The sequence below is a fragment of the Salvelinus fontinalis genome, chromosome 16, assembly GCF_029448725.1.
Source record: "Salvelinus fontinalis isolate EN_2023a chromosome 16, ASM2944872v1, whole genome shotgun sequence".
NCBI lineage: Eukaryota > Metazoa > Chordata > Actinopteri > Salmoniformes > Salmonidae > Salvelinus > Salvelinus fontinalis.
In genome coordinates this window covers 50,740,018-50,757,063 of record NC_074680.1, presented here as the reverse complement: position 1 = coordinate 50,757,063, position 17,046 = coordinate 50,740,018, and the positions used below count along the sequence as shown (strand labels likewise).

Here is a 17,046-nt window from a genome sequence, read left to right as displayed (position 1 = left end):
GAAGACACGGGCCAGAGGTCCTTCTGATTGGCCCAACACATACCTTGATGACATCATCAATGTCGATTTTCCCGTCCTTGTTGTCGTCGAGAGCGTCAGCGATGCTCTGCAGCTTGTGCTCTGGAATGTTCTGGATCTGCCTCATGACGGTGATGAGCTCGTTGATACTGATCAGGTTCTCCCTAAAGGTAAACAGAAGGCTACATACAGGAGGCATGTTACTGGCTCACACAGGTCACATGGTGGCGGAGGAGGAGCCAACACTGTTGCCATGCAGGATCAAAGGTCCCAGATCAGAGCACACCAATCAGATCAAACCAAATTACATTTTAGGGAGTATTTTATCAGTGAAGTGTAATAAAGAACAAGCTCAAATTAAAAACATGGTCTTTTTTCATTGGAAAAATATTTTAAAAGCCTTTCCTAGGAATTGCAACTTTTGCGAAAAATCATATCTAGAAAATGATTGTGATCATTAATTTAGCAAATGAGAGTTATGATTATTGTGAAGAAAAAAAGCAGTACCCTTAATAACGTTGAGGTGTATTATGCTATAGTCACTATATAGCAACAGTTTAAATGACGTATGGTCTATACTAGTGGTTCCCAACCACCCTGCCCCGCCGTCAACCACCCTGCCCCGCCGTCAACCACCCTGCCCCGCCGTCAACCACCCTGCCCCGCCGTCAACCACCCTGCCCCGCCGTCAACCACCCTGCCCCGCCGTCAACCACCCTGCCCCGCCGTCAACCACCCTGCCCCGCCGTCAACCACCCTGCCCCGCCGTCAACCACCCTGCCCCGCCGTCAACCACCCTGCCACCCAGACACACCGTCAACCACCCTGCCCCGCCGTCAACCACCCTGCCCCGCCGTCAACCACCCTGCCACCCAGACACACCGTCAACCACCCTGCCACCCAGACACACCGTCAACCACCCTGCCCCGCCGTCAACCACCCTGCCCCGCCGTCAACCACCCTGCCACCCAGACACACCGTCAACCACCCTGCCACCCTGCCCCGCCGTCAACCACCCTGCCCCGCCGTCAACCACCCTGCCCCGCCGTCAACCACCCTGCCCCGCCGTCAACCACCCTGCCCCGCCGTCAACCACCCTGCCCCGCCGTCAACCACCCTGCCCCGTCGTCAACCACCCTGCCACGCCGTCAACCACCCTGCCACGCCGTCAACCACCCTGCCCCGCCGTCAACAACCCTGCCCCGTCGTCAACAACCCTGCCACCCAGACACACCGTCAACCACCCTGCCCCGTCGTCAACCACCCTGCCCTGCCGTCAACCACCCTGCCCCGTCGTCAACCACCCTGCCCCGCCGTCAACCACCCTGCCACCCAGACACACCGTCAACAACCCTGCCACCCAGACACACCGTCAACAACCCTGCCACCCAGACACACCGTCAACAATCCTGCCACCCAGACACACCGTCAACAACCCTGCCACCCAGACACACCGTCAACCACCCTGCCACCCAGACACACCGTCAACCACCCTGCCACCCAGACACACCGTCAACCACCCTGCCACCCAGACACACCGTCAACCACCCTGCCACCCAGACACACCGTCAACCACCCTGCCCCGCCGTCAACCACCCTGCCCCGCCGTCAACCACCCTGCCACCCAGACACACCGTCAACCACCCTGCCCCGCCGTCAACCACCCTGCCCCGCCGTCAACCACCCTGCCCCGCCGTCAACCACCCTGCCACACCGTCAACCACCCTGCCCCGCCGTCAACAACCCTGCCCCGTCGTCAACAACCCTGCCACCCAGACACACCGTCAACCACCCTGCCCCGCCGTCAACAACCCTGCCCCGTCGTCAACAACCCTGCCACCCAGACACACCGTCAACCACCCTGCCCCGTCGTCAACCACCCTGCCCCGTCGTCAACCACCCTGCCCCGCCGTCAACAACCCTGCCACCCAGACACACCGTCAACCACCCTGCCACCCAGACACACCGTCAACCACCCTGCCACCCAGACACACCGTCAACCACCCTGCCACCCAGACACACCGTCAACCACCCTGCCACCCAGACACACCGTCAACCACCCTGCCACCCAGACACACAGTCAACAACCCTGCCACCCAGACACACCGTCAACAACCCTGCCACCCAGACACACCGTCAACAACCACTATGATGATCATCCATTCTCCATCAAATGTCAAATGAACATGATCCAATTTTCAAACTAGCCTAGTTTTTGTTGAAGGCATATTAAGTGATGGAGGCATGTGTTTTTAGCGAGAGTGAACACATTTCAGCATGTGAATAAGACTCCTAACCCATTACTCTAAATGCTACCCATCTATACGTTAAGACCATTGGTAACTACCGATAACACCGGTCACATGACGTCCATATCCTGTTCCAGTCTAATCGAACACACCCATTGATTCCCAGAGTGGTTCTATGAGGACACTGCTGATTTCTTACCCAATAGGAGGAGTGGATGGTCTGTCCATCTGTCCATCCAGGACCACCTTGTCCTGCTCCAGCTCGGTGATGATCTTGCCTATCCTACCGATCATCCTGTTGACCCTCTTAGAGAGCCGCTGAGAGGCCTTACTCTCCTGCACGGCCTTCTCCTGGCCAGTCTTAGATAACTCCTTCTTCATCTCCTTTAGGTCCTGAACAAAAACACACCCGACCCCCGTCAGTAGTGATGAGATCCCACCCAACCCCCGTCAGTAGTGATGAGATCCCACCCAACCCCAGTCAGTAGTGATGAGACCCCACCCGACCCCCGTCAGTAGCGATGAGACCCCACCCGACCCCGTCAGTAGTGATGAGACCCCACCCGACCCCCGTCAGTAGCGATGAGACCCCACCCGACCCCCGTCAGTAGTGATGAGACCCCACCTGACCCCCGTCAGTAGCGATGAGATCACACCTTACCCCCGTCAGTAGTGATGAGACCCCACCCGACCCCCGTCAGTAGTGATAAGATCACACCTTACCCCCGTCAGTAGTGATGAGATCCCACCCGACCCCCGTCAGTAGCGATGAGATCCCACCTTACCCCCGTCAGTAGCGATGAGATCCCACCTTACCCCCGTCAGTAGCGATGAGATCCCACCTTACCCCCGTCAGTAGTGATGAGACCCCACCCGACCCCCGTCAGTAGCGATGAGACCCCACCCGACCCCCGTCAGTAGCGATGAGATCCCACCTTACCCCCGTCAGTAGCGATGAGATCCCACCTTACCCCCGTCAGTAGCGATGAGATCACACCTTACCCCCGTCAGTAGCGATGAGATCCCACCTTACCCCCGTCAGTAGTGATGAGATCCCACCCCACCCCCGTCAGTAGTGATGAGATCACACCTTACCCCCGTCAGTAGTGATGAGATCCCACCCGACCCCCGTCAGTAGCGATGAGATCACACCTTACCCCCGTCAGTAGTGATGAGATCCCACCCCACCCCCGTCAGTAGTGATGAGATCACACCTTACCCCCGTCAGTAGTGATGAGATCCCACCCGACCCCCGTCAGTAGTGATGAGATCCCACCCGACCCCCGTCAGTAGTGATGAGATCACACCTTACCTCGCTGTACTCCTGCACATCATCTTTCAGGTCCTCTAGCTCCTCCTTTTCCAGAGTGAGTAACTTCTTCTGTTCCTTCAGCTGGGTACATGCATCACTCAACATGTCTATCTCTTCCTTAGTGATCTCCTCTCCCTGTAGGGGACAATATATACTAGATTAATACACAGCAGGGTACAGGACAAAATATACTAGATTAATACACAGCAGGGTACAGGACAATATATACTAGATGAATACACAGCAGCAGGGTACAGGACAATATATACTAGATTAATACACAGCAGCAGGGTACAGGACAATATATACTAGATGAATACACAGCAGCAGGGTACAGGACAATATATACTAGATTAATACACAGCAGCAGGGTACAGGACAATATATACTAGATGAATACACAGCAGGGTACAGGGCAATATATACTAGATGAATACACAGCAGGGTACAGGGCAATATATACTAGATGAATACACAGCAGGGTACAGGGCAATATATACTAGATGAATACACAGCAGGGTACAGGGCAATATATACTAGATGAATACACAGCAGCAGGGTACAGGACAATATATACTAGATTAATACACAGCAGCAGGGTACAGGACAATATATCCTAGATTAATACACAGCAGCAGGGTACAGGACAATATATCCTAGATTAATACACAGCAGGGTACAGGACAATATATACTAGATTAATACACAGCAGCAGGGTACAGGACAATATATACTAGATTAATACACAGCAGGGTACAGGACAATATATACTAGATGAATACACAGCAGCAGGGTACAGGACAATATATACTAGATGAATACACAGCAGCAGGGTACAGGACAATATATAGTAGATGAATACACAGCAGCAGGGTACAGGACAATATATACTAGATGAATACACAGCAGCAGGGTACAGGACAATATATACTAGATTAATACACAGCAGCAGGGTACAGGACAATATATACTAGATGAATACACAGCAGCAGGGTACAGGACAATATATACTAGATGAATACACAGCAGCAGGGTACAGGACAATATATACTAGATTAATACACAGCAGCAGGGTACAGGACAATATATACTAGATTAATACACAGCAGCAGGGTACAGGACAATATATACTAGATTAATACACAGCAGGGTACAGGACAATATATACTAGATTAATACACAGCAGCAGGGTACAGGACAATATATACTAGATGAATACACAGCAGCAGGGTACAGGACAATATATACTAGATGAATACACAGCAGCAGGGTACAGGACAATATATACTAGATGAATACACAGCAGCAGGGTACAGGACAATATATACTAGATTAATACACAGCAGCAGGGTACAGGACAATATATACTAGATGAATACACAGCAGCAGGGTACAGGACAATATATACTAGATGAATACACAGCAGCAGGGTACAGGACAATATATACTAGATTAATACACAGCAGCAGGGTACAGGACAATATATACTAGATTAATACACAGCAGCAGGGTACAGGACAATATATACTAGATTAATACACAGCAGCAGGGTACAGGACAATATATACTAGATTAATACACAGCAGCAGGGTACAGGACAATATATACTAGATTAATACACAGCAGCAGGGTACAGGACAATATATACTAGATTAATACACAGCAGAGTACAGGACAATATATCCTAGATTAATACACAGCAGCAGGGTACAGGACAATATATCCTAGATTAATACACAGCAGGGTACAGGACAATATATACTAGATTAATACACAGCAGGGTACAGGACAATATATACTAGATGAATACACAGCAGCAGGGTACAGGACAATATATACTAGATTAATACACAGCAGCAGGGTACAGGACAATATATACTAGATGAATACACAGCAGGGTACAGGGCAATATATACTAGATGAATACACAGCAGGGTACAGGGCAATATATACTAGATGAATACACAGCAGGGTACAGGGCAATATATACTAGATGAATACACAGCAGGGTACAGGGCAATATATACTAGATGAATACACAGCAGCAGGGTACAGGACAATATATACTAGATTAATACACAGCAGCAGGGTACAGGACAATATATCCTAGATTAATACACAGCAGCAGGGTACAGGACAATATATACTAGATTAATACACAGCAGCAGGGTACAGGACAATATATACTAGATTAATACACAGCAGCAGGGTACAGGACAATATATACTAGATTAATACACAGCAGGGTACAGGACAATATATACTAGATTAATACACAGCAGCAGGGTACAGGACAATATATACTAGATGAATACACAGCAGCAGGGTACAGGACAATATATAGTAGATGAATACACAGCAGCAGGGTACAGGACAATATATACTAGATGAATACACAGCAGCAGGGTACAGGACAATATATACTAGATTAATACACAGCAGGGTACAGGACAATATATCCTAGATTAATACACAGCAGCAGGGTACAGGACAATATATACTAGATTAATACACAGCAGGGTACAGGACAATATATACTAGATTAATACACAGCAGCAGGGTACAGGACAATATATACTAGATTAATACACAGCAGGGTACAGGACAATATATACTAGATGAATACACAGCAGCAGGGTACAGGACAATATATACTAGATTAATACACAGCAGGGTACAGGACAATATATACTAGATTAATACACAGCAGGGTACAGGACAATATATACTAGATGAATACACAGCAGGGTACAGGACAATATATACTAGATGAATACACAGCAGCAGGGTACAGGACAATATATACTAGATGAATACACAGCAGCAGGGTACAGGACAATATATACTAGATGAATACACAGCAGGGTACAGGACAATATATACTAGATGAATACACAGCAGGGTACAGGACAATATATACTAGATTAATACACAGCAGGGTACAGGACAATATATACTAGATGAATACACAGCAGGGTACAGGACAATATATACTAGATTAATACACAGCAGGGTACAGGACAATATATACTAGATTAATACACAGCAGGGTACAGGACAATATATACTAGATGAATACACAGCAGGGTACAGGACAATATATACTAGATGAATACACAGCAGCAGGGTACAGGACAATATATACTAGATGAATACACAGCAGGGTACAGGACAATATATAGTACATGCAAAACATTTGAGAGAAATGAGCTTTGTGCGAATGGAAAATGTCTGGGATCTTATTTCAGCTCATCAAACATGGGACCAACACTTTACATGTTTTTAAAATATTTTTGTTCAGTGAAAAATATGATTATGGTGAAATCTATTCAAATCACCTGAAGACCTTGATGCCCTCTAGGACACGTCTCTGTCACCTTGATGCCCTCTAGGACACGTCTCTGTCACCTTGATGCCCTCTAGGACACGTCTGTCACCTTGATGCCCTCTAGGACACGTCTCTGTCACCTTGATGCCCTCTAGGACAGATGAGGGTCTGTGTTACCTTGATGCCCTCTAGGACAGGTGATGGTCTGTGTGAAGCCTTGATGCCCTCTAGGACACGTCTCTGTCACCTTGATGCCCTCTAGGACAGGTGAGGGTCTGTGTTACCTTGATGCCCTCTAGGACAGGTGAGGGTCTGTGTGTTACCTTGATGCCCTCTAGGACAGGTGAGGGTCTGTGTGTTACCTTGATGCCCTCTAGGACAGGTGAGGGTCTGTGTGTTACCTTGATGCACTCAAGGACAGGTGAGGGTCTGTGTGTTACCTTGATGCCCTCTAGGACAGGTGAGGGTCTGTGTGTTACCTTGATGCACTCAAGGACAGGTGAGGGTCTGTGTGTTACCTTGATGCCCTCTAGGACAGGTGAGGGTCTGTGTGTTACCTTGATGCCCTCTAGGACAGGTGAGGGTCTGTGAGTTACCTTGATGCCCTCTAGGACAGGCGAGGGTCTGTGTGTTACCTTGATGCCCTCTAGGACAGGCGAGGGTCTGTGTGTTACCTTGATGCCCTCTAGGACAGGCGAGGGTTTGTGTGTTACCTTGATGCCCTCAAGGACAGGCGAGGGTCTGTGTGTTACCTTGATGCCCTCTAGGACAGGTGAGGGTCTGTGTGTTACCTTGATGCCCTCTAGGACAGGTGAGGGTCTGTGTGTTACCTTGATGCCCTCTAGGACAGGTGAGGGTCTGTGTGTTACCTTGATGCCCTCTAGGACAGGTGACGGTCTGTGTGTTACCTTGATGCCCTCTAGGACACGTCTCTGTCACCTTGATGCCCTCTAGGACAGGTGAGGGTCTGTGTGTTACCTTGATGCCCTCTAGAACAGGTGAGGGTCTGTGTGTTACCTTGATGCCCTCTAGGACAGGCGAGGGTCTGTGTGTTACCTTGATGCCCTCTAGGACAGGCGAGGGTCTGTGTGTTACCTTGATGCCCTCTAGGACAGGCGAGGGTCTGTGTGTTACCTTGATGCCCTCTAGGACAGGCGAGGGTCTGTGTGTTACCTTGATGCCCTCTAGGACAGGCGAGGGTCTGTGTGTTACCTTGATGCCCTCTAGGACAGGCGAGGGTCTGTGTGTTACCTTGATGCCCTCTAGGACAGGCGAGGGTCTGTGTGTTACCTTGATGCCCTCTAGGACAGGCGAGGGTCTGTGTGTTACCTTGATGCCCTCTAGGACAGGTGAGGGTCTGTGTGTTACCTTGATGCCCTCTAGGACAGGTGAGGGTCTGTGTGTTACCTTGATGCCCTCTAGGACAGGTGAGGGTCTGTGTGTTACCTTGATGCCCTCTAGGACACGTCTCTGTCACCTTGATGCCCTCTAGGACAGGTGAGGGTCAGTGTGTTACCTTGATGCCCTCTAGGACAGGTGATGGTCTGTGTGTTACCTTGATGCCCTCTAGGACAGGTGAGGGTCTGTGTGTTACCTTGATGCCCTCTAGGACAGGTGAGGGTCTGTGTGTTACCTTGATGCCCTCTAGGACAGGTGAGGGTCTGTGTGTTACCTTGATGCCCTCTAGGACAGGTGAGGGTCTGTGTGTTACCTTGATGCCCTCTAGGACAGGTGACGGTCTGTGTGTTACCTTGATGCCCTCTAGGACACGTCTCTGTCACCTTGATGCCCTCTAGGACAGGTGAGGGTCAGTGTGTTACCTTGATGCCCTCTAGGACAGGTGAGGGTCTGTGTGTTACCTTGATGCCCTCTAGGACAGGTGAGGGTCTGTGTGTTACCTTGATGCCCTCTAGGACAGGTGAGGGTCTGTGTGTTACCTTGATGCCCTCTAGGACAGGTGAGGGTCTGTGTGTTACCTTGATGCCCTCTAGGACACGTCTCTGTCACCTTGATGCCCTCTAGGACAGGTGAGGGTCAGTGTGTTACCTTGATGCCCTCTAGGACAGGTGAGGGTCTGTGTGTTACCTTGATGCCCTCTAGGACAGGTGAGGGTCTGTGTGTTACCTTGATGCCCTCTAGGACAGGTGAGGGTCTGTGTGTTACCTTGATGCCCTCTAGGACAGGTGAGGGTCTGTGTGTTACCTTGATGCCCTCTAGGACAGGTGAGGGTCTGTGTGTTACCTTGATACCCTCTAGGACAGGTGGGGGTCTGTGTGTTACCTTGATGCCCTCTAGGACAGGTGAGGGTCTGTGTGTTACCTTGATGCCCTCTAGGACAGGTGAGGGTCTGTGTGTTACCTTGATGCCCTCTAGGACACGTCTCTGTCACCTTGATGCCCTCTAGGACAGGTGAGGGTCTGTGTGTTACCTTGATGCCCTCTAGGACAGGTGAGGGTCTGTGTGTTACCTTGATGCCCTCTAGGACAGGCGCTGTGTCTCGTAGTGTCTCAGAGTGTTTAGCCATGTCCACACTAGTGAGGGAGTATTCTGTCCTCTCTGCTGCGTCCGCCAGCCTCTCCATCTCCCTGTCCTTGTTGTCCTGACGTATCGCTGCCTCCTCCTGCAGCGTGGCTTCCAGCTTGGTCTTGTTGTCCACCTGGGACAGCTCCATCTCAGCCACTTTAACCTGGGCCTCCTTAGCCTGGAGAGAGAGAGACACCCCACCAGGTCACACATAAGCCTGACCTCTAACCCTACACCATGTCAGAGACACTGACCTCTAACCCTACACCATGTCAGAGACTCTAACCCTGACCTCTAACCCTACACCATGTCAGAGACACTGACCTCTAACCCTACACCATGTCAGAGACTCTGACCCTGACCTCTAACCCTACACCATGTCAGAGACACTGACCCTGACCTCTAACCCTACACCATGTCAGAGATACTAACCCTGACCTCTAACCCTACACCATGTCAGAGACTCTGACCTCTAACCCTACTACACCATGTCAGAGACACTGACCCTGACCTCTAACCCTACACCATGTCAGAGACACTAACCCTGACCTCTAACCCTACACCATGTCAGAGACACTAACCCTGACCTCTAACCCTACACCATGTCAGAGACACTAACCCTGACCTCTAACCCTACACCATGTCAGAGACACTGACCCTGACCTCTAACCCTACACCATGTCAGAGACACTGACCCTGACCTCTAACCCTACACCATGTCAGAGACACTGACCTCTAACCCTACACCATGTCAGAGACACTGACCTCTAACCCTACACCATGTCAGAGACTCTAACCCTACACCATGTCAGAGACACTGACCCTGACCTCTAACCCTACACCATGTCAGAGACACTGACCCTGACCTCTAACCCTACACCATGTCAGAGACACTGACCCTGACCTCTAACCCTACACCATGTCAGAGACACTAACCCTGACCTCTAACCCTACACCATGTCAGAGACACTAACCCTGACCTCTAACCCTACACCATGTCAGAGACACTAACCCTGACCTCTAACCCTACACCATGTCAGAGACTCTAACCCTACACCATGTCAGAGACACTAACCCTGACCTCTAACCCTACACCATGTCAGAGACACTGACCCTGACCTCTAACCCTACACCATGTCAGAGACTCTAACCCTGACCTCTAACCCTACACCATGTCAGAGACACTAACCCTGACCTCTAACCCTGACCTCTAACCCTACACCATGTCAGAGACACTAACCCTGACCTCTAACCCTACACCATGTCAGAGACACTAACCCTACACCATGTCAGAGACACTAACCCTGACCTCTAACCCTACACCATGTCAGAGACACTAACCCTGACCTCTAACCCTACACCATGTCAGAGACACTAACCCTGACCTCTAACCCTACACCATGTCAGAGACTCTAACCCTGACCTCTAACCCTGACCTCTAACCCTACACCATGTCAGAGACACTAACCCTGACCTCTAACCCTACACCATGTCAGAGACTCTAACCCTGACCTCTAACCCTACACCATGTCAGAGACACTAACCCTGACCTCTAACCCTACACCATGTCAGACACTGACCTCTAACCCTGACCTCTAACCCTACACCATGTCAGAGATACTAACCCTGACCTCTAACCCTACACCATGTCAGAGACACTAACCCTGACCTCTAACCCTGACCTCTAACCCTGGGCCTCTAACCCTGGGCCTCTAACCCTGGGCCTCCATGTCCTGGAGATGGAGATAAACGAATGACGCTCCAGGTTACAACAGAAGTCTGGAATGAAGGGTGCTAAACCATGATTCCATGGTAGTATACCAACCCTATAAAACAGTTTATACCACTATACTCATACATACCACTATGTCAGGCAGGTTCTGCAGGGTGGTCTTGAGCTGGTCTGCAGGGGAGAGAGTATCCGGGAGGAACATGGCTCTGGAGAGGAGGAGGAGCGAGGTGGGGATGTGCTGGTTCAGGTGAAGCTCCAACCACTGGAGGAGAGAATCACATCTTACTGCTCACCAACTCACTACACCAGGTTAGCATCTAATCACAGAGGTCTCTTATGGTTAAACAGTGTTACAACTCACTACACCAGGTTAGCATCTAAACACAGTGTTATAACTCACTACACCAGGTTAGCATCTAATCAGTGTTATAACTCACTACACCAGGTTAGCATCTAATCACAGAGGTCTGTTATGGTTAATCAGTGTTATAACTCACTACACCAGGTTAGCATCTAATCCCAGTGTTATAACTCACTACACCAGGTTAGCATCTAATCACAGTGTTATAACTCACTACACCAGGTTAGCATCTAATCAGTGTTATAACTCACTACACCAGGTTAGCATCTAATCACAGAGGTCTGTTATGGTTAATCAGTGTTATAACTCACTACACCAGGTTAGCATCTAATCAGTGTTATAACTCACTACACCAGGTTAGCATCTAATCAGTGTTATAACTCACTACACCAGGTTAGCATCTAATCAGTGTTATAACTCACTACACCAGGTTAGCATCTAATCAGTGTTATAACTCACTACACCAGGTTAGCATCTAATCAGTGTTATAACTCACTACACCAGGTTAGCATCTAATCACAGTGTTATAACTCACTACACCAGGTTAGCATCTAATCACAGTGTTATAACTCACTACACCAGGTTAGCATCTAAACACAGTGTTATAACTCACTACACCAGGTTAGCATCTAAACACAGTGTTATAACTCACTACACCAGGTTAGCATCTAAACACAGTGTTATAACTCACTACACCAGGTTAGCATCTAATCAGTGTTATAACTCACTACACCAGGTTAGCATCTAATCAGTGTTATAACTCACTACACCAGGTTAGCATCTAATCAGTGTTATAACTCACTACACCAGGTTAGCATCTAATCAGTGTTATAACTCACTACACCAGGTTAGCATCTAATCCCAGTGTTATAACTCACTACACCAGGTTAGCATCTAATCAGTGTTATAACTCACTACACCAGGTTAGCATCTAAACACAGTGTTATAACTCACTACACCAGGTTAGCATCTAATCAGTGTTATAACTCACTACACCAGGTTAGCATCTAATCAGTGTTATAACTCACTACACCAGGTTAGCATCTAATCAGTGTTATAACTCACTACACCAGGTTAGCATCTAATCACAGAGGTCTCTTATGGTTAAACAGTGTTATAACTCACTACACCAGGTTAGCATCTAATCCCAGTGTTATAACTCACTACACCAGGTTAGCATCTAATCACAGTGTTATAACTCACTACACCAGGTTAGCATCTAATCACAGTGTTATAACTCACTACACCAGGTTAGCATCTAAACACAGTGTTATAACTCACTACACCAGGTTAGCATCTAAACACAGTGTTATAACTCACTACACCAGGTTAGCATCTAAACACAGTGTTATAACTCACTACACCAGGTTAGCATCTAATCACAGAGGTCTGTTATGGTTAAACAGTGTTATAACTCACTACACCAGGTTAGCATCTAATCAGTGTTATAACTCACTACACCAGGTTAGCATCTAATCACAGTGTTATAACTCACTACACCAGGTTAGCATCTAATCACAGTGTTATAACTCACTACACCAGGTTAGCATCTAATCACAGTGTTATAACTCACTACACCAGGTTAGCATCTAATCAGTGTTATAACTCACTACACCAGGTTAGCATCTAATCAGTGTTATAACTCACTACACCAGGTTAGCATCTAATCAGTGTTATAACTCACTACACCAGGTTAGCATCTAATCCCAGTGTTATAACTCACTACACCAGGTTAGCATCTAATCAGTGTTATAACTCACTACACCAGGTTAGCATCTAATCCCAGTGTTATAACTCACTACACCAGGTTAGCATCTAATCCCAGTGTTATAACTCACTACACCAGGTTAGCATCTAAACAGTGTTATAACTCACTACACCAGGTTAGCATCTAATCAGTGTTATAACTCACTACACCAGGTTAGCATCTAATCAGTGTTATAACTCACTACACCAGGTTAGCATCTAATCAGTGTTATAACTCACTACACCAGGTTAGCATCTAATCAGTGTTATAACTCACTACACCAGGTTAGCATCTAATCACAGAGGTCTCTTATGGTTAAACAGTGTTATAACTCACTACACCAGGTTAGCATCTAATCCCAGTGTTATAACTCACTACACCAGGTTAGCATCTAATCACAGTGTTATAACTCACTACACCAGGTTAGCATCTAATCAGTGTTATAACTCACTACACCAGGTTAGCATCTAAACACAGTGTTATAACTCACTACACCAGGTTAGCATCTAATCCCAGTGTTATAACTCACTACACCAGGTTAGCATCTAATCCCAGAGGTCTGTTATGGTTAAACAGTGTTACAACTCACTACACCAGGTTAGCATCTAATCACAGAGGTCTGCTATGGTTAAACAGTGTTATAACTCACTACACCAGGTTAGCATCTAATCAGTGTTATAACTCACTACACCAGGTTAGCATCTAATCACAGAGGTCTGTTATGGTTAAACAGTGTTTAGTAGGTTTAATGTAGGCTTACTGTCTCAGTCTCTCCTCCATTAGGACACTGATATGTTAATATAATAATGTAGGTGGGTTATTACCTGCTGGAGCTGTTCTCTCAGCCTCTCCTCCATTAGGACACGGATATGTTAATATAATATATTTAATATAGTTAATATATTACCTGCTGGAGCTGTTCTCTCAGCCTCTCCTCTGTGACTCCCAGAGCTCTCATCCCTCTGACTCGACAGGCTGCCTGGAGCTCATTCACACTCAGAGTGTCCACCCCCTCTTCCGCTATCAACTGTACAGACAGAACAGTATTCAGTAGTATTGATTCAACACGGGTGAAAGATTATTTATGTTGTTCATTCAGGTGAGTGATTAGGGGTTAAAAGTCAAGGTGTCTAATGTCTGACCTTGTCGTCACAGGTGGCTCATATTTTACTTTTCATTTAACCTTTAACTAGGCAAGTCAAAAAAATACGTGTGTCTGTGTGTTCATGAAGCTACGAGCCAGCCGTAATCTCTGACCCCTGACCTCTAGCTACGACCTTGGGCTCCCAAGTGGCGCATCGGTCTAAGGAACTGCATCTCAGTGCTAGAGGCGTGGCTTGATTCCAGGCCGTATCACAACTGGCTGTGATTGGGAGTCCCATAGGGCGATGCGACAATTGGCCCAGAGTCGTCCGGGTTAGTTAGTTGGCCGGGGTAGGCCGTCATTGTAAAATAAGAGTTTGTTCTTAACTGACTTGCCTAGTTAAATAAAGGTTCAATGAAAAGTAATACGTTGGAAGGGTTAGGGGTTAAAGGTCAGGGGTTACAGACCCTGTCGTCAGCACGGATGGCGCGTAGCTTCATGATGAGTTGGAAGGGTTAGGGGTTAAAGGTTAGAGGTCAGGGGTTACAGACCTTGTCAGCACGGATGGCTTGTAGTTTCATGATGAGTTGGAAGGGTTAGGGGTTAAAGGTTAGAGGTCAGGGGTTACAGACCTTGTCAGCACGGATGGCTTGTAGTTTCATGATGAGTTGGAAGGGTTAGGGGTTAAAGGTTAGAGGTCAGCGGTTACAGACCTTGTCAGCACGGATGGCTCGTAGCTTCATGATGAGTTGGAAGGGTTAGAGGTTAAAGGTTAGAGGTCAGTGGTTACAGACCTTGTCGTCAGCACGGATGGCTCGTAGCTTCATGATGAGTTGGAAGGGTTAGGGGTTAAAGGTTAGAGGTCAGTGGTTACAGACCTTGTCGTCAGCACGGATGGCTCGAAGCTTCATGATGAGTTGGAAGCGAAGGAAGTTGTTGGTTCCTATAGACTGTAGCTCCAACAGACGACACAGAGCAACCAGCTGAGGACGAGTCAGGTTGTCCAGAGTCAACTCATCCTCAAACAGCTTCGAGAACCTGATGATCTGCTCATTACTGGGACGCTCCCCTGAGTCACGGATCTATAGGGGGAGAGACCGAGACACAGGGGGACAGACACACGGGGGGACAGAGACAAGGGGACCAGAGACCGAGACAGGGGGGGACAGAGACCGAGACAGGGGAACGGGGAAGACAGCGACACAGGGACACAGACACAAGGGGGGCAGAGACACGGAGACAGAGATTTTATTGAGACGGGGGACAGAGACTTTATGGAGACGGGGGACAGAGACTTTATGGAGACGGGGGACAGAGACTTTATGGAGACGGGGGACAGAGACTTTATGGAGACGGGGGACAGAGACTTTATGGAGACGGGGGACAGAGACTTTATGGAGACGGGGGACAGAGACTTTATGGAGACGGGGGACAGAGACTTTATGGAGACGGGGGACAGAGACTTTATGGAGACGGGGGACAGAGACTTTATGGAGACGGGGGACAGAGACTTTATGGAGACTTGGGACAGAGACTTTATGGAGACTTGGGACAGAGACTTTATGGAGACGGGGGACAGAGGCGTTTTGACTGCGATAGATGGACGGTACCTTCTGAAAGAAGGTAGAGAACTCCTCCGTGACGTTTCCCTTGGCTGCCTTGTTCCTCAGAGCGATCTCCTCTACAGTATCCTGGAGGAACTTAGCCATCTCCAGCTTCACACGCAGCTCCGTCTTCAGCCTCTCCTCCTGGAACACACATTAGATCAGGGAGGGCTAGATTAAAAAGGGGAGATCAGAGGTGTGGCTGGGATTACAGGGGAGGGGAGGAACCTAAAGAAGGCTATGGCTGGTGTGACGACCCTCCCACTTTCTCTGACGAATTCTCTCCTTTTCCTTAATAGGATGTTGGTGGGCGGAGCCGGGAGGGTCGTCAGCGAAATGGGACACACCTGGGCTCGGGTATATCTTTGTAGTGACTGGGTGTATTAATACACTATCCAAAGTGTAATTAATAACTTCACCATGCTCAAAGGGATATTCAATGTCTGCTTTTAAAATGTTTACCCATCTACCAATCGGTGCCCTTCTCTGCGAGGCATTGGAAAAACTCCCTGGTCTTTGAATCTGTGTTTGAAATTCACTGCTGGACTGAGGGACCTTACAGATAAATTGTATGTGTGGAGTACAGAGACGAGGAAGTCATTAAATCATGATCAACACTATTATCGCACACCAAGTCTTTATGTGACTTAGGGACATTTTTACTCCTGAACGTATTGAGGCTTGCCATAACCAAGGGGTTGAATACTTGACACAAGACATTTCAGCTTTTCATGTTTAATTAATTTGTAGTAAATATAATTCCACTTTGGCATCACGGCGTATTGTAGACCAGGGACACAACATGTAAATGTAATCTATTTTAAAGACTGTAACAACATGTGGGGAAAAGTCCAGGGGCGTGAATCCTTTCTGAGGGACATGTTCCGGAAATGTACATTGTGTAAATGTACATTGTGTAAATGTACATTGTGTAAATGTACATTGTGTAAATGTACATTGTGTAAAAGTACATTGTGTAAATGTACATTGTGTAAAAGTACATTGTGTAAAAGGTACATTGTGTAAAAGGTACATTGTGTAAAAGGTACATTGTGTAAAAGGTACATTGTGTAAAAGGTACATTGTGT

General features: G+C 47.9%; 1 protein-coding gene across 4 annotated transcripts in view; it reads right to left on the bottom strand.

The window, feature by feature from the left end:
* Window positions 1-17,046, bottom strand: part of letm1 (leucine zipper-EF-hand containing transmembrane protein 1) — a 45,880-nt gene that overhangs the window by 5,077 nt on the left and 23,757 nt on the right. For 3 of the 4 annotated variants that reach the window (XM_055865675.1, XM_055865677.1, XM_055865676.1), the window contains exons 5-12: window positions 15,965-16,102; window positions 15,233-15,436; window positions 14,178-14,297; window positions 11,293-11,424; window positions 9,375-9,608; window positions 3,580-3,714; window positions 2,467-2,660; window positions 44-200 (exon numbers count right to left, since the gene is read on the bottom strand). In XM_055865675.1, coding sequence (XP_055721650.1) covers window positions 44-200; window positions 2,467-2,660; window positions 3,580-3,714; window positions 9,375-9,608; window positions 11,293-11,424; window positions 14,178-14,297; window positions 15,233-15,436; window positions 15,965-16,102 — 1,314 coding nt within the window. The remainder of the gene's footprint in view (window positions 1-43; window positions 201-2,466; window positions 2,661-3,579; window positions 3,715-9,374; window positions 9,609-11,292; window positions 11,425-14,177; window positions 14,298-15,232; window positions 15,437-15,964; window positions 16,103-17,046) is intronic. The other variant, XM_055865678.1, reaches the window with a different exon arrangement.